Raw genomic sequence first — 16,425 nt, forward strand, 5'->3', positions numbered from 1 at the left:
ACGATTCCTCCTCAACTATACGGACAACACGAGCGATATAACGGTCCAGTAGTGCGAAGAGCCAAAAAGGAGCGGAAAGAGATTCTAGTTGACAGGCGTTGTGGTCGAAGTTAACGCACTCATATACAAGCAGAAAGTGGGAAAGCTCCTGGCTCAGATTTGAGTTCTGCCAGGTTATCCTCTCATTTGGGAAGGCTGTCAGAGAGCCCAACAGCTGCTGGCTAAGCACCCCTTGCTGATATCCATACCTCCATCAGACACAGAGAGCTTTTCCAACTCAGCTTCAAGCTCAGCATCAGAAATGGGTGGGTTCAGCACCTTCTGAGGAACAGCAGGCAGATCTACAGGCTCCTTAGTTGAGTCCTGGAGGAGACTGTCCAGCTCCTTCTCCAGTTCCTCTGTGTCCATCTCTGCTGATTCAAGAAAACATTAAGTCCTGAGGAGAAAGAAGCTGCACACCTCTGCAGCCCAAGTCTAACACAGTTAGGATTACTCCCATCCATCATAAGAACTCCTCTTTGTGCTTCTAAAGGTGAAAATTCCCTCCTGATCTCAGGGAGAAGTGCTGAGGAATCCAAGGACAAGAAAACCTTCCACTCTGTGCCCATTGCCCCTTGGCCTGTCCCTGGGCACCACTAAGCAGAGCCTGGCCCCAGCCTCTTGCCCCTCACCCTTTAGCTCTTGTTGAGCATTGCTCAGATCCCCCTCTGGGGCTGCTCTTCTCCAGGCTCTCAGCCTTTGCTCCTCACAGAGCATCTTCCCAGCCTCCCCTGGACTCTCTCCAGCAGTTCCCTGTCCCTCTGGAACTGGGGAGCTCAGAACTGGACCCAGATGTGGTCTCACCAGGGCCAGGGTAAAGGAGGAGAAGAACCTCCCTTGACCTGAACAAAAGATGAACCCCAAGACATACCTAGACCATTGACCCCCACTCCAGCCAGAGTCTGGGCTACTTCATCTTGAGTATCACAAAGCTGAGGAGAAAGACAAAGTGTTTGATATGAAATAGAAACTCAGCTAGACTCAGCTGCTCAAGGCCTCATCCAGCTTGGCCTTGAACACCCCCAGGCAGGAGACATCCACAACCTCCCTGAGCAGCCTGTTCCAGAGCCTCACCACCCTCATACTGAAGAGCTTCTTCCTCAGCTCCAGTTTAACCCTACTCTACCTCAGCTTCAAACCATTCCCCCTTGTCCTGTCTCTATCCATAAACACAGAACACAGCCAGGTGCTGAAGACCTCTCTTCTTGATCTAAAAACAAAAATCCAGATTAAGTCACTTTGGTGACTTATGGAACAGAAAACTAAGCAGCACCAGAAGCCTCAGCATTAAGAGCAAACTGTGTCCAGCTACACAGCACTTGGCTTGATAATTTAGATGTCTTCCTATTTTCAGTACCTCTTGGATCTGATCCACCAGGTTCTCTGCCTTCTCCACAGTAACATCCTTCATGGAAAGCTTCAGAGCTCCCATACCAGCCTGATAGGCATTAAATACCTTTAAAATAAAGAAAAGAGAAATATCATAGAGGGGGCCTGAGAAATCATCTATTCCAACCCCCCTGTGGGTGCCCTCACCTTCCTTCTGCCCTTTTGGCCATCAGAGATTCATAGCATGGGTTGGGCTGGAAGGGACCTTCAAGATCATCCAGTTCCAACCCTCCTGCCATGGGCAGGGACACCTCCCACCAGCCCAGCTTGCCCAAGGCCTCATCCAACAGCCTTTGAACACCTCCAGGGAGAAGGCATCCACAACCCATTCCAGCATCTCCCCCCCACCTCATCCTGAAGAATTCTTCCTCAGATCCAGTCTAAATCTGCCCCATTGCTAACTGGGAACAACCACCAGGCACTGTTAGCTTCTCTCAAGGTCTGTTATCCAAGCAGGACCCTCACAGAAGCAGAAAATGGGAGCCACAAGCAGGTTGCTTGAGCTCAGGAGCCCAACTGCAGACCCGCTGTTTCCTAGAGCAGACCAGCAGCACCCCCTCAGCCACGAGCTCTGTCAAGCAGGTAGAGCAGCAGGAATGAGAAGAGCAGGGCATGAAGTGAGCAGCAGAAAGGCAAAAAGTTACCATCTGGTCAGTCTGGGAGGCGTAGATCCGATCCAAGATGCCCTGCACTGCATCCAGCTTGGAGTGAAGCTCTTCGATTCGCCTCTCCGTCCTCCGCTTGGACTTCAAACACCTCAGTGCCTGCAGGCAGCAGAGGCACAGCCTTGGGTTACAAAACCAAGCAGCAACCAAAGGAAGTGTTAAAAAAAACAAACCCCAAACAAACCCAAAACCCTAGCAGCCCCCAGCTGGTTTGAAGAGCTGGAGAGATCCGTTTGTCTTCACGCCGCATCACCCTGGAGAAATCGATTCTTAGCTTCAGCACAGATAGACTTTTAGCCTCCAACACAGCTAAGTTGAGGTTGCTAATGCCCAGCCATTATCTGCAGTCACAGATCAGCTCCCAGCCACTTGTAGCTGCTCCCAGCAGGCAGGAGGGTCACTTACCAACTGCTTTTTCCCAGCTCTGCAAGCACTCCGGGCATCCTCTTTACACCTGCAAGGGGTTGAAGGAGGAGAAGAAGCTCTCAGTGCTTTGCCAAGCAGCAGTAACTGCACAAACCAACACCCAAGCCTCACTGCCTTGCTCTACAATCCAGAGGTGACTAACCACCCTTTAAGCCATTGTCACTTCTCAGGAGTAGGCCTTGAACCCATTCCAAAGCCTTTGGAAAAGCTTTCTGTAGTTTTCATGGGGAGAGGCTGCCAAACCTGCCCTGCCCTGCCCCAGGGCTGGGGCTGCTATGGACAGGAAAATGCAACTTGCACTCTCAGGCAGCAGCTTCCTTCTAACTATGTGACAGGAATACAAAGTTCTACAGAGTAAACAGATGTTCCTTCCCACCACCCTTCCCCAAAATTACTTCTCTGCTTCCTGGGAAAGGGACTCCACCTTCTGTGACAGCAGCTGTTCACTCTGCATCAGCTGATAGACTCCAATGTCCACATCATTCATGGGGGAGACTTTGGCATGAAGACCTCGGGCAAACTTCACTATCTAAAGAAAGAAAACCCAGGAGCTCCAGTCACTGCTCTTCAGAATCTCTGCCTGCACTGGAAATACTTTGCTGGAAGGATCATAGAATGGTCTAGGTTGGAATAGACCTCAGAGGTCATCTCCTCCAACCTCCCTGCCATGGGCAGGGACACCTCTCAGCTAGACTCAGCTGCTCAAGGCCTTATCTAACCTGGCCTTGAACACCTCCAAGGAGGAGGCATCCACAGCCTTCCTGGGCAACCTGTTCCAGAGTCTCAAAATGATGCTTTGGCATCCCCAGTTTAAGCCTTGGAGTGATGAGGATGTAGCACTCATCACAGAATTGAATAATCTCATTTCCTGGCCCAGAGTAGCAATGGAGTGGGCAGCAGGAGCAGGGCAGGGATTGGCCCCCTGGAGTGGGCACTGCTGTGGCCACACTTTGAGTGCTGGGCTCAGTTTTGGGAGCCTCACTGCAAGAAGGACCTTGAGGGGCAGGAGCAGGTCTGGAGAAGGGCAAAGGAAGCTGGGGAAGGGTCTGGAGAGCAGGGCTAGTGAGGGGCAGCTGAGGGACCTGGGGGCTGTTCAGCCTGGAGAAAAGGAGACTGAGGGAAGACCTTCTGGCTCTGAGAGGAGGCTGCAGCCAGGTGGGAGTTAGTTTCTTGTCCCAAGGAACAAGTGGCCTCAAGTCACCCCAGGGGAGGTTTAGGTTGGACATTAGAAGAAACTTCTTCCCTGCTCAGGAAGGTTGTGGCTGTCCCCTCCCTGGAGGTGTTGAAGGCCAGGTTGGATGAGGCCTTGAGGAACCTGGGCTGGTGGGAGGTGTCCCTGGCCTTGGCTGGGGGTTGGAACTGAATGATGTTGAACCCTTCCAACCCAAATGAATTTACCTATCCGTCCAGCCGGCAATCAATCCATCCCTATCTACCTACCGATCCGTCCAGCCGGCAATCAATCCATCCCTATCTACCTACCGATCCGTCCAGCCGGCAATCAATCCATCCGTATCTATCTACCTATCCGTCCAGCCGGCAATCAATCCATCCGTATCTATCTATCTATCTGTCCAGCCGGCAATCAATCTATATCTATATCTATCTATCTAGCCGGCAATCAATCTATATCTATATCTATCTATCTAGCCGGCAATCAATCTATATCTATATCTATCTATCTAGCCGGCAATCAATCTATATCTATATCTATCTATCTAGCCGGCAATCAATCTATATCTATATCTATCTATCTAGCCAGCAATCAATCTATCTATATCTATCTGTCCAGCTAGCAGTCAATCCAGCTAGCTAGGAATCTACCTATTTATCTCTCCATCAAGCTAGGAATCTGCCCCTTTTCTAGCTGCTGAATTGCATGAGCAGTATCACCAATGTTTGAGGGACCTGCCATGCAGGAATGAGGATTTGATCTCATCCACACTCAGGGCTGCAGCATTGGAGCAGACAGAATTTACCTTTCCACACACAGAACACCCAACACTGAGCCGAGAAACCGTTCCTTCCAGCCAGATGAAACGCAAGACAGGGATTATACCACCCAAAAGCAGTCACCTTGACCCTGTACCTTCTCTCCATTCTGTTCCAGGATGGTGACCCTCTTCTCCTTTTGCAGCTGGAGGAGCAGCAAGTAGAAGGTCCTCTCATCTGGACAGACTGTGGCACAGAGGGAACGCAGCTCAGAGAGGGCAACAACCGGGTGGGAAGAGAGCGCCGAGTTCTGGTAGAGACGATAAACCTCCTCTGCCTTCTCCTGCAAGCAAGCAGCAGAGCTGGGGCTGAGCTTCCACAGCACTCTTCTTCCTCCTCACCTCCAACAACTGCCAAGCCCACACCAACTCCCTCCCATGCACTGAAGGTGAGAAGTTAGACCACGTCGTGTCTGCAGCCAGCCAGGCTCTGAGAACGAGCAGGACAGGAATATTCCCAAGAGGCTGCAGGAATATTCCCAAGTGGCTGCAGGAATATTCCCAAGTGGCTGCAAGGCTTTATGAATAGCAACACTGACAGGATCAAAGAACCAAAAAACAAGCCAACCAGATCCTGGGCTGCAGCAGGAGAAGTGTGGCCAGCAGGGCCAGGGAGGTGATTCTCCCTCTCTGCTCAGCTCTGCTGAGACCACACCTGGAGTACTGCATCCAGTTCTGGAGCCTCTGTTCCAAGAGGGATCTGGAGGTGCTGGAAGGTGTCCAGGGAAGGGCCATGAGGATGAGCAGAGGGCTGGAGCACCTCTCCTATGAGGACAGCCTGAGAGAGTTGGGGTTGTGCAGTCTGGAGAAGAGAAGGCTCCAGGGAGACCTTCTTGTGGCCTTCCACGATCTGAAGGGGGCTCCAAGAAAGCTGGGGAGGGACTTTTGAGGGTGTCAGGGAGTGATAGGACTGGGGAGAATGGAACAAAGCCAGAAGTGGAGAGATTCAGACTGGAGGTGAGGAAGAAGTTCTTCCCCATGAGAGTGGTGAGAGCCTGGAATGGGTTGTGCAGGGAGGTGGTTGAGGCTCCATCCCTGGAGGTGTTTGCAGCCAGGCTGGATGAGGCTGTGGCCAGCCTGATCTGGTGTGAGGTGTCCCTGCCCATGGCAGGGGGGTTGGAACTGGCTGAGCCTTGTGGTCCCTTCCAACCCTGACTGATTCTATGAAAAACAGCCCAAGAAGAACAGCAATGGTGTGGCCAGCAGGACAGAGATTGACCCCCTGGACTGGGCACTGCTGAGCTCACACCTTGAGTGCTGGAGTCAGTTTTGGGTCCCTCACTCCAAGAAGGACATTGAGGGCTGGAGCAGGACCAGAGAAGGGCAATGAAGCTGGGGAAGGGTCTGGAGAACAGGGCTGAGGAGGAGCAGCTGAATGAGCTGGGGGTGTTGAGCCTGGAGAAAAGCAGGCTGAGGGGAGACCTTCTGGCTCTCTACAGCTCCTTGAGAGGAGGTTGGAGCCAGGTGGGGGTTTGTCTCTACTCCCAAGGAAGAAGTGACAGGGCAAAAGGAAACAGTCTCAAGTTGCACCAGGGGAGGTTGGATAGCAGGAAAAACTTCTCTCCTGAAAGAGTGGTGCCCAGGGAGGTGGTGGAGACACCATCCCCTGGAGCTGTTCAAAAAAACGTGTAGACACTGGGGACACAGTTTAGTGACCACGGTTGGGCTAAATGATCTTAGAGGTCTCTTCCTACTGGAATATTTCTGTGACTCTCCAGACTATTCCCAATCCCTGTGCAAATGCTATGGAACAAGATAAGAAGGACACAGGCAGCAAGTTGGCTTCCCCTGCTCTTCCTGAAGTTTTCCCTCCCTTCCCAAGTCTAAACCAAATAAATCCTTTTCTTCAATCCACACTTTCCTTGTGCTCACAAGAGTCATCTGTAAGTGGACAAAGCAAAGAGAAGTCTTCCCCATTTCAAGTGAGAGTTATGGTCCACTTCAGACTCTAGAAACATCTCTTTCCATCCACCCCCAGATTCCACAGTGAGGTTTGTGGTTTTCCAGGCACCTTTTGAAGAGGTTTCTCTCCTCTCCCATGCATGCACCCTCCAAAAGGGCTGTGGGAACACCAGAGCAGAGGGGAAACACCATCTGCTCTCAGCCTACCTACAAATAAAGGAACATACATCTAAAAAGGTTCTTGGGTTTCTGCTAGACCAAATCATTTAGACACCTCTTGGTGTTAATGCAGCAGAGTAACAGGGAGAGAGACACAAGGCCTCCCCTGTCAGCAACAATGAGTTCTGTGAATCCACAACACAAGCCACAGCTCAAGGTACCACTAACAATGTGTCAGAGAAAAGGGTCTTGGACAGGATGTGAGGCCCCAGCTGATGGTGAGGCTGGACATCAATCCAGGCTGGGGATGAAGAGCTGGAGAGCAGCCCTGAGGAGAGGGCTGCTGGGTGATGATAAGCTCAACAGGAGCCAGCACTGAGTGCTGCCAGCCCAGCCCCAGCCTGGCCTGGGCTGATCCCCAGCAGTGTGGGCAGCAGGGGCAGGGAGGGGATTCTGCCCCTCTGCTGTGCTCTGCTCAGACCCCCCCTGCAGTGCTGGGGCAGCTCTGGAGTCCTCAGCACAGACAGGGACCTGCTGGAGAGGGGTCAGAGGAGGCCACAATGCTGGGAGGGCTGGAAGGGCTCTGCTGGGAGGCCAGGCTGAGAGAGTTGGGGTTGTGCAGCCTGGAGAAGAGAAGGCTCCAGGGAGACTTCCTGGTGGCCTTTTAGGATTTGAAGGGGGCTACAAGAGAGCTGGGGACAGACTTTTTAGCTGGGTCTGTTGTGACAGGACAAGAGGGGATGGTTTGAAACAAAAAGAGAGGAGATTTAGAGTACAGGCAAACCAGAAATCTTTTCCATTGAGGTGGCCTGAGAGGTGGGAGATGTCCCATCCCTGGAACCACTCCAAGTGAGGTTAGATCAGGCTCTGAGCAACCTGCTCTAGGTGGGGATGTCCCTGCTGATTGCAGGGGAGCTGGACAAGATGACCTCTTAAGGTCCCTTCCCACCCAAAGGGGCCTGGGATTCCGAGTTCAGCTCAGTGATCACTGGACTGACAGCCAGCAGCTCTGACGTCCCCAGCTTCTCCCTGCCTCCCTCTACACCATTCCTGCAGGGACTCAAACCTGAGCCTCCCAGCAGCCTCCCAGCACACTCCCTTGCCTTCCCAGACAAAAACAGCAAGCCTGCCCCTCCCATTTCTTCGAAGGCAGAGAGGTCATTACATCAGTTTCAAGGAACATCTGTAGATATCAACTACTTCTTACCCCTGGGGGTACTCCATCCATCCCTCTCCAAGCTTTTAAACTCCTCAGAAGTACAAATGAGGATCACATCAACCCTGTTCCCTCCTTGCTAGCACATCAAATGACTCCTGAGTTTTCCAGGGATGCATCATCTTGAGCAAAAGCTCTCAACAACACTCACCTGCAGCAGCTCCACATAAATCAGGACTTCCTCTTCCTCAGGTATCTTACTGTCACCCAGCACACTGGAGAGAGTCCACTTGAGGGGCTTCAGAATGAAGACTCCCACACCCCAGGAGATCCAGCTGCTGTCTACACTGGCCATGAAGTCTGACTCCCTCTGCAGCTTGCCACGTCTGGAGAAAAGACACCAATGTGGAACTGAGTATGGACACTCCTGAACCCTTCCACTGCCAGCAAGCAGAATGTTTAACTGGAACATTGCTTGATGCTTTGGACACCCATATCCCCAGGGGCATTTTCTAACTAGAAGTCAGCTTCGAGCTAGAGTTTGATGTTTTACTACTGGGTATGAAAGTGCACAGAGGTCTGCAGCTTCCTCTGGACACCAGGGTCCTTTGCTCACTATCCTTCCAGTTTCTTTCTCCAGTTTCACCTGTTTCTCCCAGATTTCTGACTTGAAACTGGTGAGGCACCCAGCAAGGACGCTGACAGGGAAGGTCAGTGCTTAGAGGGGACAGCTGCACGTTTCAGGGTGCTTCACTTGAGGTGTTAAATTGCAAACACAAAACCCTCTGGATGTGAGAAAAGCTATTTTGCATGCTACAGACTAAGGCCCAGGGTATCAGTCCCAGGCTCTAGTTTCACAAGGCAAAACACTTGGCTGCAAACACCAGCACACCACAGCCCCACATGCCCCTACACCACCACATGCCCTTCCCAGCTGGATCACCACAACAACCGTTCCAGGGCACGACCCAATTTAACACAAAGCTCCTCCTGCACCAGCAAGCTCTTTCAGCACAGCCTTGCCCCGGAATTCCCCGCACTCCCCACAGCCTACACCTCCTGTAAGCCCCAGGGTGAGCTTCTCGACTCCCTACCCATGCTTCACCTTGCACCAGCTTCCTGAATTCCCCTCGCGCAACGTAATTCCACATTCCCTTGAGCCTCTCTGTGCTCTCCTCTCCCTTTGCTAGCCCTGGCACAGGAACAAAACCCTCTCACGCTCTCCCACGCTCCCAGCGTTTAGCGCTGGCAGGCACAACCATCTCTCCAAGAACAGCACCAAGCCTTTCCCTCATGTCCCCATCCATTCATCCACCACCTGCAGCGCTCTCCCTGCCATGCACACTGCCTGCATCTCCCAGGCTGGCACGACGTGGAGCTCTGCTTGCCCACAGCCATGGCGCAAAGCTCCCTCACACCCCCTCCTTCTCCAACCATCCTTCTTCAGAGCTCCTCTCCCCGCTAGCTGAGCCTCCCCTTCTCCCAGAGCCCACCGTAGCCTTCCTTGCCCTCCAGTCCCCGCGACGGGAGGGCTGCCAGACCCAGCCCCCCTCTTCTCTCCCGCAGGTACCTGAGGAGCTCCCGGAGGACAGTGCCGAGGCCCAGCGGGAGGCTGCCGCGCCGTTCGAAGCTGTGCTGCAGCTCTCGCAGGCAGGTCCGCACGACACCCCGGCGACGGCCGCGGGCCAGCACCAGCCCGACCCAGAAGGCCATCTTGCTGTCCCACTCGGTGCTGTTCACCTCACGGCTCTGCTTGAAAGCCGAGAAGAGGAAAGCCATACGCTCGTCGTCCGTTTCCCACTCGGGCGGCAGGTCCCCCGCCGGGGCCGGCCCAGGCGGCGCCCGCCCCGGGCTGCACATCTACGCAAGACCCCGGCTCCGCCGCGGCCTCCGCCCGGCCCGGACGCGCCTGGCTGCCGGGGGTGACTCGCAGGGCGCATGCGCAGCGCTCCCGTCCCTACCCCCTCCCCCCCGCGGCCGCCTTTGTGTGGGCCGCGCCGCGACACTCCCCCCCGCCCCGTGGTGGTTTGAAACTGTCTTTTTAATTTTTCCTCGCAAAGTTCGGAACAGAGAAAGTGCAAGCGTGTAAATAAGTCACTATTGGGTGTAAGAAAGCAAAATAACGATTGTTCTAAACACTTCCATTGGATAGATAGAAATGTTTAAGAACTATTACCCAAAACAAAGTGGGCACTCTACACATTCTGCGTTCTGCAGTGGGGGCAGTTGCTGGGCTGTCTGGCTGCTGTTTCTTCTTCTCTTCTGGCTGAAGATGACACACACTGACCTTGGCAGCTAAGTTAACAACTTTCTGCTTAACTAAGTCTGCTTCTCTGTCCAGGGGGGCCTGGGGGGGAAGCTCCTGGGAGAGGGAGGCCCCTTTGGGGAGGGTCCCCTTTGGGGGGAAGCAAAGGGAGATCGGTTGTGCTTTTTCTGTTGATTGTATATATTTGTAAATGTTGCGAATTTTGTATATTTGTACAGATTCATTGCATTTCGTCATAGACTGTAGATTCTGCTTTGTAAATACAGCTTTTCATTTGCTTCCAGACTGGGCTAGCCTGGTTATTGTCCAGGGGGGGGGGGGGGAATTTCAGCTCACACTGACACACCCCCTCTCCCCGCAACCCCCCCTGGCCCGCCCGCAATAGTACGGTCCCGCGCCAGGCACCTCCCGCCTTCCCGGCATGCACTGGGGCGGGGCGAGGGCAGCGTGGGGCGGGGCGAGGGTAGCGTGGGGCGGGGCGAGGGCAGCGTGGGGCGGGGCGAGGGCAGCGTGGGGCGGGGCGAGGGCAGCGTGGGGCGGGGCGAGGGCAGCGTGGGGCGGGGCGAGGGCAGCGTGGGGCGGGGCGAGGGCAGCGGCCGCCCCTCCGCGCCCCGAACGCGGCTCGGACCTCGGCCCGGCTTCCCGAGCGTTACCTGCCCGGGGGTGGCACTGAGGGTGATGTCATCTGCGGAGCGGGGCATGTGTGTCCTGCCTCTCAGGACCATAGAATCGTTTCGGGTGGAAAAGCTGTCTGGAGATCATTGCAGTCCAGCCAGCAATCCAACCCCACCACGGGTGTGTCGGTGTGAGCTGAAATTCCCCCCCCCCGCCAACTGGCTAGCCCAGTCTGGAAGCAAATGAAAGGCTGTATTTACAAGCAGAGAAATGCAATAAATATGTACAAATATACAAAATTCACAACATTCACAAATATATACAATCAAACAGAAAAGCACAATCGATCTCCCTTTGCTTCCCCCCAAGGGGACCCTCCCAAAGGGGCCTCCCTCTCCCAGGAGCTTCCCCCCCCAGGCTCCCTGGACAGAGAAGCAGAGTTTGTTAAGCAGAAAGTTGTTAACTTAGCTGCCAAGGTCAGTGTGTTATCTTCAGCCAGAAGAGAAGAAGAAACAGCAGCCAGACAGCCCAGCAACTGCCCCCACTGCAGAACGCAGAATGTGCAGAGTGCCTACTTTGTTTTGGGTAATAGTTCTTAAACATTTCTATCTATCCAAGGGAAGTGTTTAGAACAATCAGTATTTTGCTTTCTTACACCCAATAGTGACTTATTTACACTCTTTCACTTTCTCTGTTCTGAACTTTGCAAGGAAAAAATTAAAAAGACAGTTTCAAACCATCACAACGGGCATCAAACTCTGTCCCCAAGTGCCATGGCCACAGGTTTCTTGGGCACTTCCAGGGATGGGGACTCCACCACCTCCTTGGGCAGCCTGTTCCAATCCCTGGCTGCTTACTCAAGGAAGAAATCTTTCCTCATCTCCAACCTAAACAACCTGGCACAACTTGTGTCCATTTCCTCTTGTATTGCAAGTTACTGGAGAAAAGAAACTGACCCCCAGCTTGCTCCAACCTCCTGTCTGGGAGCTGTAGAGAGCCAGAAGGTTTCCCTTCAGCCTCCTTTTCTCCAGGTCCCTGTTCTCCAGACCCTTCCCCAGCTTCCTTCCCCTTCCCTGGCCCCACTCCAGCCTCTCAATGTCCTTCGTGGAGTGAGGGACCCAAAACTGAACCCAGGATTCAAATCACTGGGAAAAAAAAAATAAATAGAATCCCCAAACAGAATTAGTTCTGTTCTAACTCAAAGCAGGACACAGCTGCTTTTCTTTTTTTACCTCCATGTGGCAGCATCATTCCCACCCTCCCCAGTTCCCCAAGGGCAGCAGCCTTGCATGGGGGGAGTGAGAGGAGTTTCTTCTTGCAGGGTTTTCAGAGCAAAGCTTGACGCTCCTAAAAAAAAAAAAAAAAGGGGGGGGAGGCAAACTCTTTGTCACTTCAGCTGCCAAGTTCTGAGTATTTCTGTGTCACTGCCTTCACCATATGGGATATTTCTGGTTTCTTGTGGAGCAAGGGGGAATCAAATTGTGTCTGGGAGCTGAGCGCTGGGTGCCCTGCCCCGGGTAGGACACTCAGGGGTTAATCAAGCCTGGCGTGATGGAGACAGAACCATTAACGCCTCCAACACTGTGTGCTTGGACTTTCCAAAGTTTCTCCCAATTTGTTTGGCTTCCCTGAGGAGTATCTGCAAGTGCTGTTGCTATTCCTCTGACCGGTTCTGAGTCAGACCTGTGGTGTGCAGTCACCAGCTTAACCCTTTAGCCGCTGGGATGCAAGAGTCACCCTGTGCCTGCGGGGTTTCTCCAGAAAGCAAGGAGAAATCTGCCAAGCTGTGACCTCAGCTTGGAGATGGAACTGTTAGAGCAGTTCCAGAGGAGCTCACAAAGATGATCTGAGGGCTGGAGCACCTGGTGCTGTGAGGACACAGGCTGAAGGAGCTGGGGTCATTCAGCCTGGAGAAGAGAAGGCTCCTGGGACACATCAGAGCAGCCTTCCAGAATCTGAAGCAGGCTACAGGAGAGCTGGAGAGGGACTTTGTACAAAGGCATGGAGTGACAGGACCAGGGGTGGTGGCTTCAAGCTGGAAGAAGCTGGATTGAGATGAGATATTAGGAGGCAATTCTTCCTCCTGAGGGTGGTGAGGCACTGGAACAAGTTGCCCAGAGAAGTTGTGGAGGCTCTAAGCCTGGCAGTGTTCAAAGTCAGGTTGGACAGGACCTTGAGCAACCTGGCCTGGTGGAAGGTGTCCCTGCCCATGGCAAGGGGGGTTGAAACTGGATGATCTTTAAGGTCCTTCCCAACCCAAACCATTCTATGATTGTCAGAGACATGGAGCTTGGTTTACTCTGTGGATTTATGATGAGGCTTTCCTGAGGCTCCTGAGTGGAGCTGGAGCCTGCTCAGGCTGTGCTGCACCCCTGCAAGGCTGCTTGCACCTGCGGGTGGCTGCTCCTTTCCTTTCCTTTGAGGTTGTTTCATCCTCCGATTCCATCCTTAAGGCAGCCCAGCTGGCTTGGGGTGTCTTGGTGAGCAGAGAGCAGTGACACAGGTAAATAAAAGCCAGCCTGCTTCATTCAGAGGCTTTGGTAACACCACCTTGGCTCTCTTCCCTTGGCCAGCCCTCGGTGCTGCAGGCAAGGCAGCAGGTCTCAGAGCAGCCCTTGGAACACACCCTGATCCATGCTGTAAATCAGGAGGTGACTCAGCAGAGGCAAGAGGCTATTTTTAGCTCCTCCTAAGCTTTCTGTGTCAAGCTGAAGTTTTATATTTTATCCTTTCAGTGCTAGCCCCAAACCAACGTCGTCTTCTAACTGTGGAGCCATTCATACTCCCAGGACCTGCCACCTCCAGGAGCCCTGCTGCCAGAAACCAGCCCAGCTCTCCCCTGCTAAAAGAGGAGCACATTTTGGCTGCAGTCAGCAAAGCAAACACCGAGTCCAGGAAGCCAAATGGGCAGCATCTGACCACGAGTCTCAGTTCAAAGGAACCGCAGAGGCTGTTTGTATGCACCTGAGAACATCAACCTTGAACCTGTGCTGCTGGAGGCTGTTAGGCTTGGGGACTCACATGTCTGGCCAGAAAAAGAGCCAAGTGATGGTGTGAGCCCATTCCCATGGGATCCTACCACGTGGAAGGAGAGAAAAAAAAAAAAAAGAAAAAAAGAAAAAAAAAAACCCTCCTGGAAGTTGAGCTGTGGAAAAAAATGTGATACAAGATAAATTACAAACCTCTGTTGGCTGAAGAAGGAAGCCATGTGCTTGGAGAGATGTGGGAGGGAAAGATTGAAGGCATCCTGAGGGTTAGAACCCTCAAAGCTCATTTTCAAGTTGCCTTTGTAGCTCTGTGTATGGGGGGAGGGGGTTTAACAGCAGCAGCTCAGCCCCTTTGTGGTGGGGTCTCATGGCTTAGGTGTGGCAGAGGTTGAGGCTGGTCCCACCAGGCAGTGGTTTAGCAGGAGGTGGCTGTGCCCTGTCCAACCACCAGGTCCTGTTGCCACCAGAGCAGCTGGGTTGTGAGAGCAGGACCTGTGGAGGGGTGAGAGGCTTTTCTAGGAGCGTGAACCATCCTGGCTTTGCCCCATGGAGATTTAACCTGGGATGGGACTCTCTGAGGTGGAGCTGAAAGCTGCATTTTAGGCAACACGGAGCATTTCAAACCTTGGACCTGCCAAGCCAGAGGGTTTTGTTCCAGTTTCTGCTCCAGCTTCACAGCTTAGTTTGGGTATGGAGCTCACAGTCTTAACACCCTCACTCCTCTCTTTCATCCCAGAGCTCCTTTTAAGTCTTGGTTCAAGGGGAGGAAAGGGAGGAGGGAAGAGAAAGGAGTAGATCTTGGTTCAGACTCTACATTTGTGGTTTTGTTTCCCCTGGCTTTTAGGAGCACCCTGGGTTGGCAGAGGAAGGAGAAACATTTAACCCTTTCCTGTATGTGCTCGGAGGCAAGGCAGCTGCATCAGGAAAGGTGAAGGGAGGGATCTGAGGGAGGCAGGATGAGGAAATCCACCTGCTTGCCCTCAGCATCTCCAGAACCCCAAAAATAAGGCAGTTAAAGGGGGTGAAGGCAAAAGTCTCAGCATCAAGGGGAAACTGAGGCACTGGGAGGACTGGGTGGCATGCCCAGGCTTGCCCAAGGAAGGGGCCATGGTGCAGGGAGGGGAATTCATGAAATTCACAACCTGGACTGCACGCAAAACCTTTTCCACCTTCTTTTAAAAAGGAACCTTTGATGAGAAAATTCACTTTGTTGACACAGAGAGGGGAAGGTCAAAATTATCAGGGCCAGCTTCAGATCCCTTCCAGGCACAAAACCCAGAGGAGGGGCAACGAAAAGCTGGAGGCAGAACAGAGCAGTGCTGGTCACAAATAACAGACACAGGCACGTACCCCATCCCCTGCCAGGGGTGTGCTGAGGGTCACAGTTCAAAGCAAGATGCTCTGGACAGGGAGATTAGAGCCTCCTTCACACCCCCCCCCCAGTCTCTTTCAAAGATGGGTGATGGGCAAACAGATGCTGCATTAGACAGGACACAAATATTTCAAGGGGCTGAACTGCCACAAGGGCAGGCAGCCTCGTGTGGGGTTAACCACTAACTGTGGCTGATAAGAGCAGGCTTCCCCAGACAGCCTTGCCTAGGCATTTTGGCCTCCAATCTTCCTTCTCCATGGCTATTTTGGGCTCAAATCTCCCTTTTCCTAGGCAGTTTTGGGCTCGAATTTCCCTTCTCCTGGATAGTTTGGGCTTCAATCTCCTTTCTCTCTGGGTATTTTGGGCTCCAATCTCCTATTCTTGGGCAGTTTGGGCTGCAATTTTCCCTTTCCTAGACAGTTTGGGCTCCAATTTCAGTTCCCCCGGGTGTTTTGGGCTCCAATCTCCTTTCTCTCTGGGTATTTTGGGCTCCAATCTCCTATTCTTGGGCAGTTTGGGCTGCAATTTCCCCTTTCCTAGACAGTTTGGGCTCCAATTTCAGTTCCCCCGGGTGTTTTGGGCTCCAATCTCCTTTCTCTCTGGGTATTTTGGGCTCCAATCTCCTATTCTTGGGCAGTTTGGGCTGCAATTTCCCCTTTCCTAGGCAGTTTGGGCTCCAATTTCAGTTCCCCCGGGTGTTTTGGGCTCCAATCTCCTTTCTCTCTGGGTATTTTGGGCTCCAGTCTCCTATTCTTGGGCAGTTTGGGCTCCAATCTCCCTTCTTCTGGGCAGTTTGGGCTCCAATCTCCCTTCTTCTGGGCAGTTTGGGCTCCAATCCCTTTCTCCCTGGGTATTTTGTGCTCAAATCTCCCTTTTCCTAGGCACTTGGGGCTCAAATTTCCCTTCTATTGGGCAGTTTGGGCTCAAATCTCCCTTTTCCTAGAGCACTTTGGGTTCAAATCTCCCTTTTCCTAGAGCACTTTGGGTTCAAATCTCCCTTCTCCTGGGCAGTTTGGGCTCAAATCTCCCTTCTCTCTGTGTATTTTTTGGGCTCCAATTTTCCTTCTCCTGGGCAGTTTGGACTCCAGTCTCCTCTCTCCTCAGGCATTTAGGACTCCAATTTCCCTTCCCCCCTGGGCAGCCTGGGCTTCAATCTCCCTTCTCCCTGAGCCATGGTTCTGCTCAGACCCTTACACTCCTTGCATTTTCCACTTGCAACAGCACTGAGGAAGCAGGGGGAGAGGGGGGAAGGAATCTGATCTCCCAAACTCACAGTGGATCCCCTCTTCTTCTCAAGGTTGCTTCATTTACCCCCCAGTGCTTCTGTTGCAGTGCAGCCTCCCCAGCCTCTGGGAGGGCTCCTGGCTCAGGGGGAGCCACGGGGATGAGCAGGCTGGGGGAGATAAGGACTTGGAAAGGCTCTGTGGGGAGCTCTGACCCTGGGTGATAAACACAGAC

At 53.0% G+C, this 16,425-nt stretch overlaps 1 protein-coding gene across 1 annotated transcript; it reads right to left on the minus strand.

Annotated features, from left to right (window-relative positions):
- Positions 1–248: 248 nt before the first annotated feature.
- On the minus strand, positions 249–9,587 carry LOC128978743 (charged multivesicular body protein 7; the record flags this gene model as incomplete). Its single annotated transcript, XM_054396717.1, has 9 exons — positions 9,298–9,587; positions 7,939–8,113; positions 4,609–4,794; positions 2,915–3,048; positions 2,499–2,547; positions 2,073–2,192; positions 1,397–1,495; positions 911–971; positions 249–410 (listed from the first exon to the last, which is right to left on the minus strand). Coding segments are annotated over exons 1-9 (1,276 nt in total), but the record flags the coding sequence as incomplete, so codon positions are not given.
- Positions 9,588–16,425: the final 6,838 nt, after the last annotated feature.

The sequence above is a fragment of the Indicator indicator genome, chromosome 38 (assembly GCF_027791375.1).
Source record: "Indicator indicator isolate 239-I01 chromosome 38, UM_Iind_1.1, whole genome shotgun sequence".
Classification (NCBI taxonomy): Eukaryota; Metazoa; Chordata; class Aves; order Piciformes; family Indicatoridae; genus Indicator; species Indicator indicator.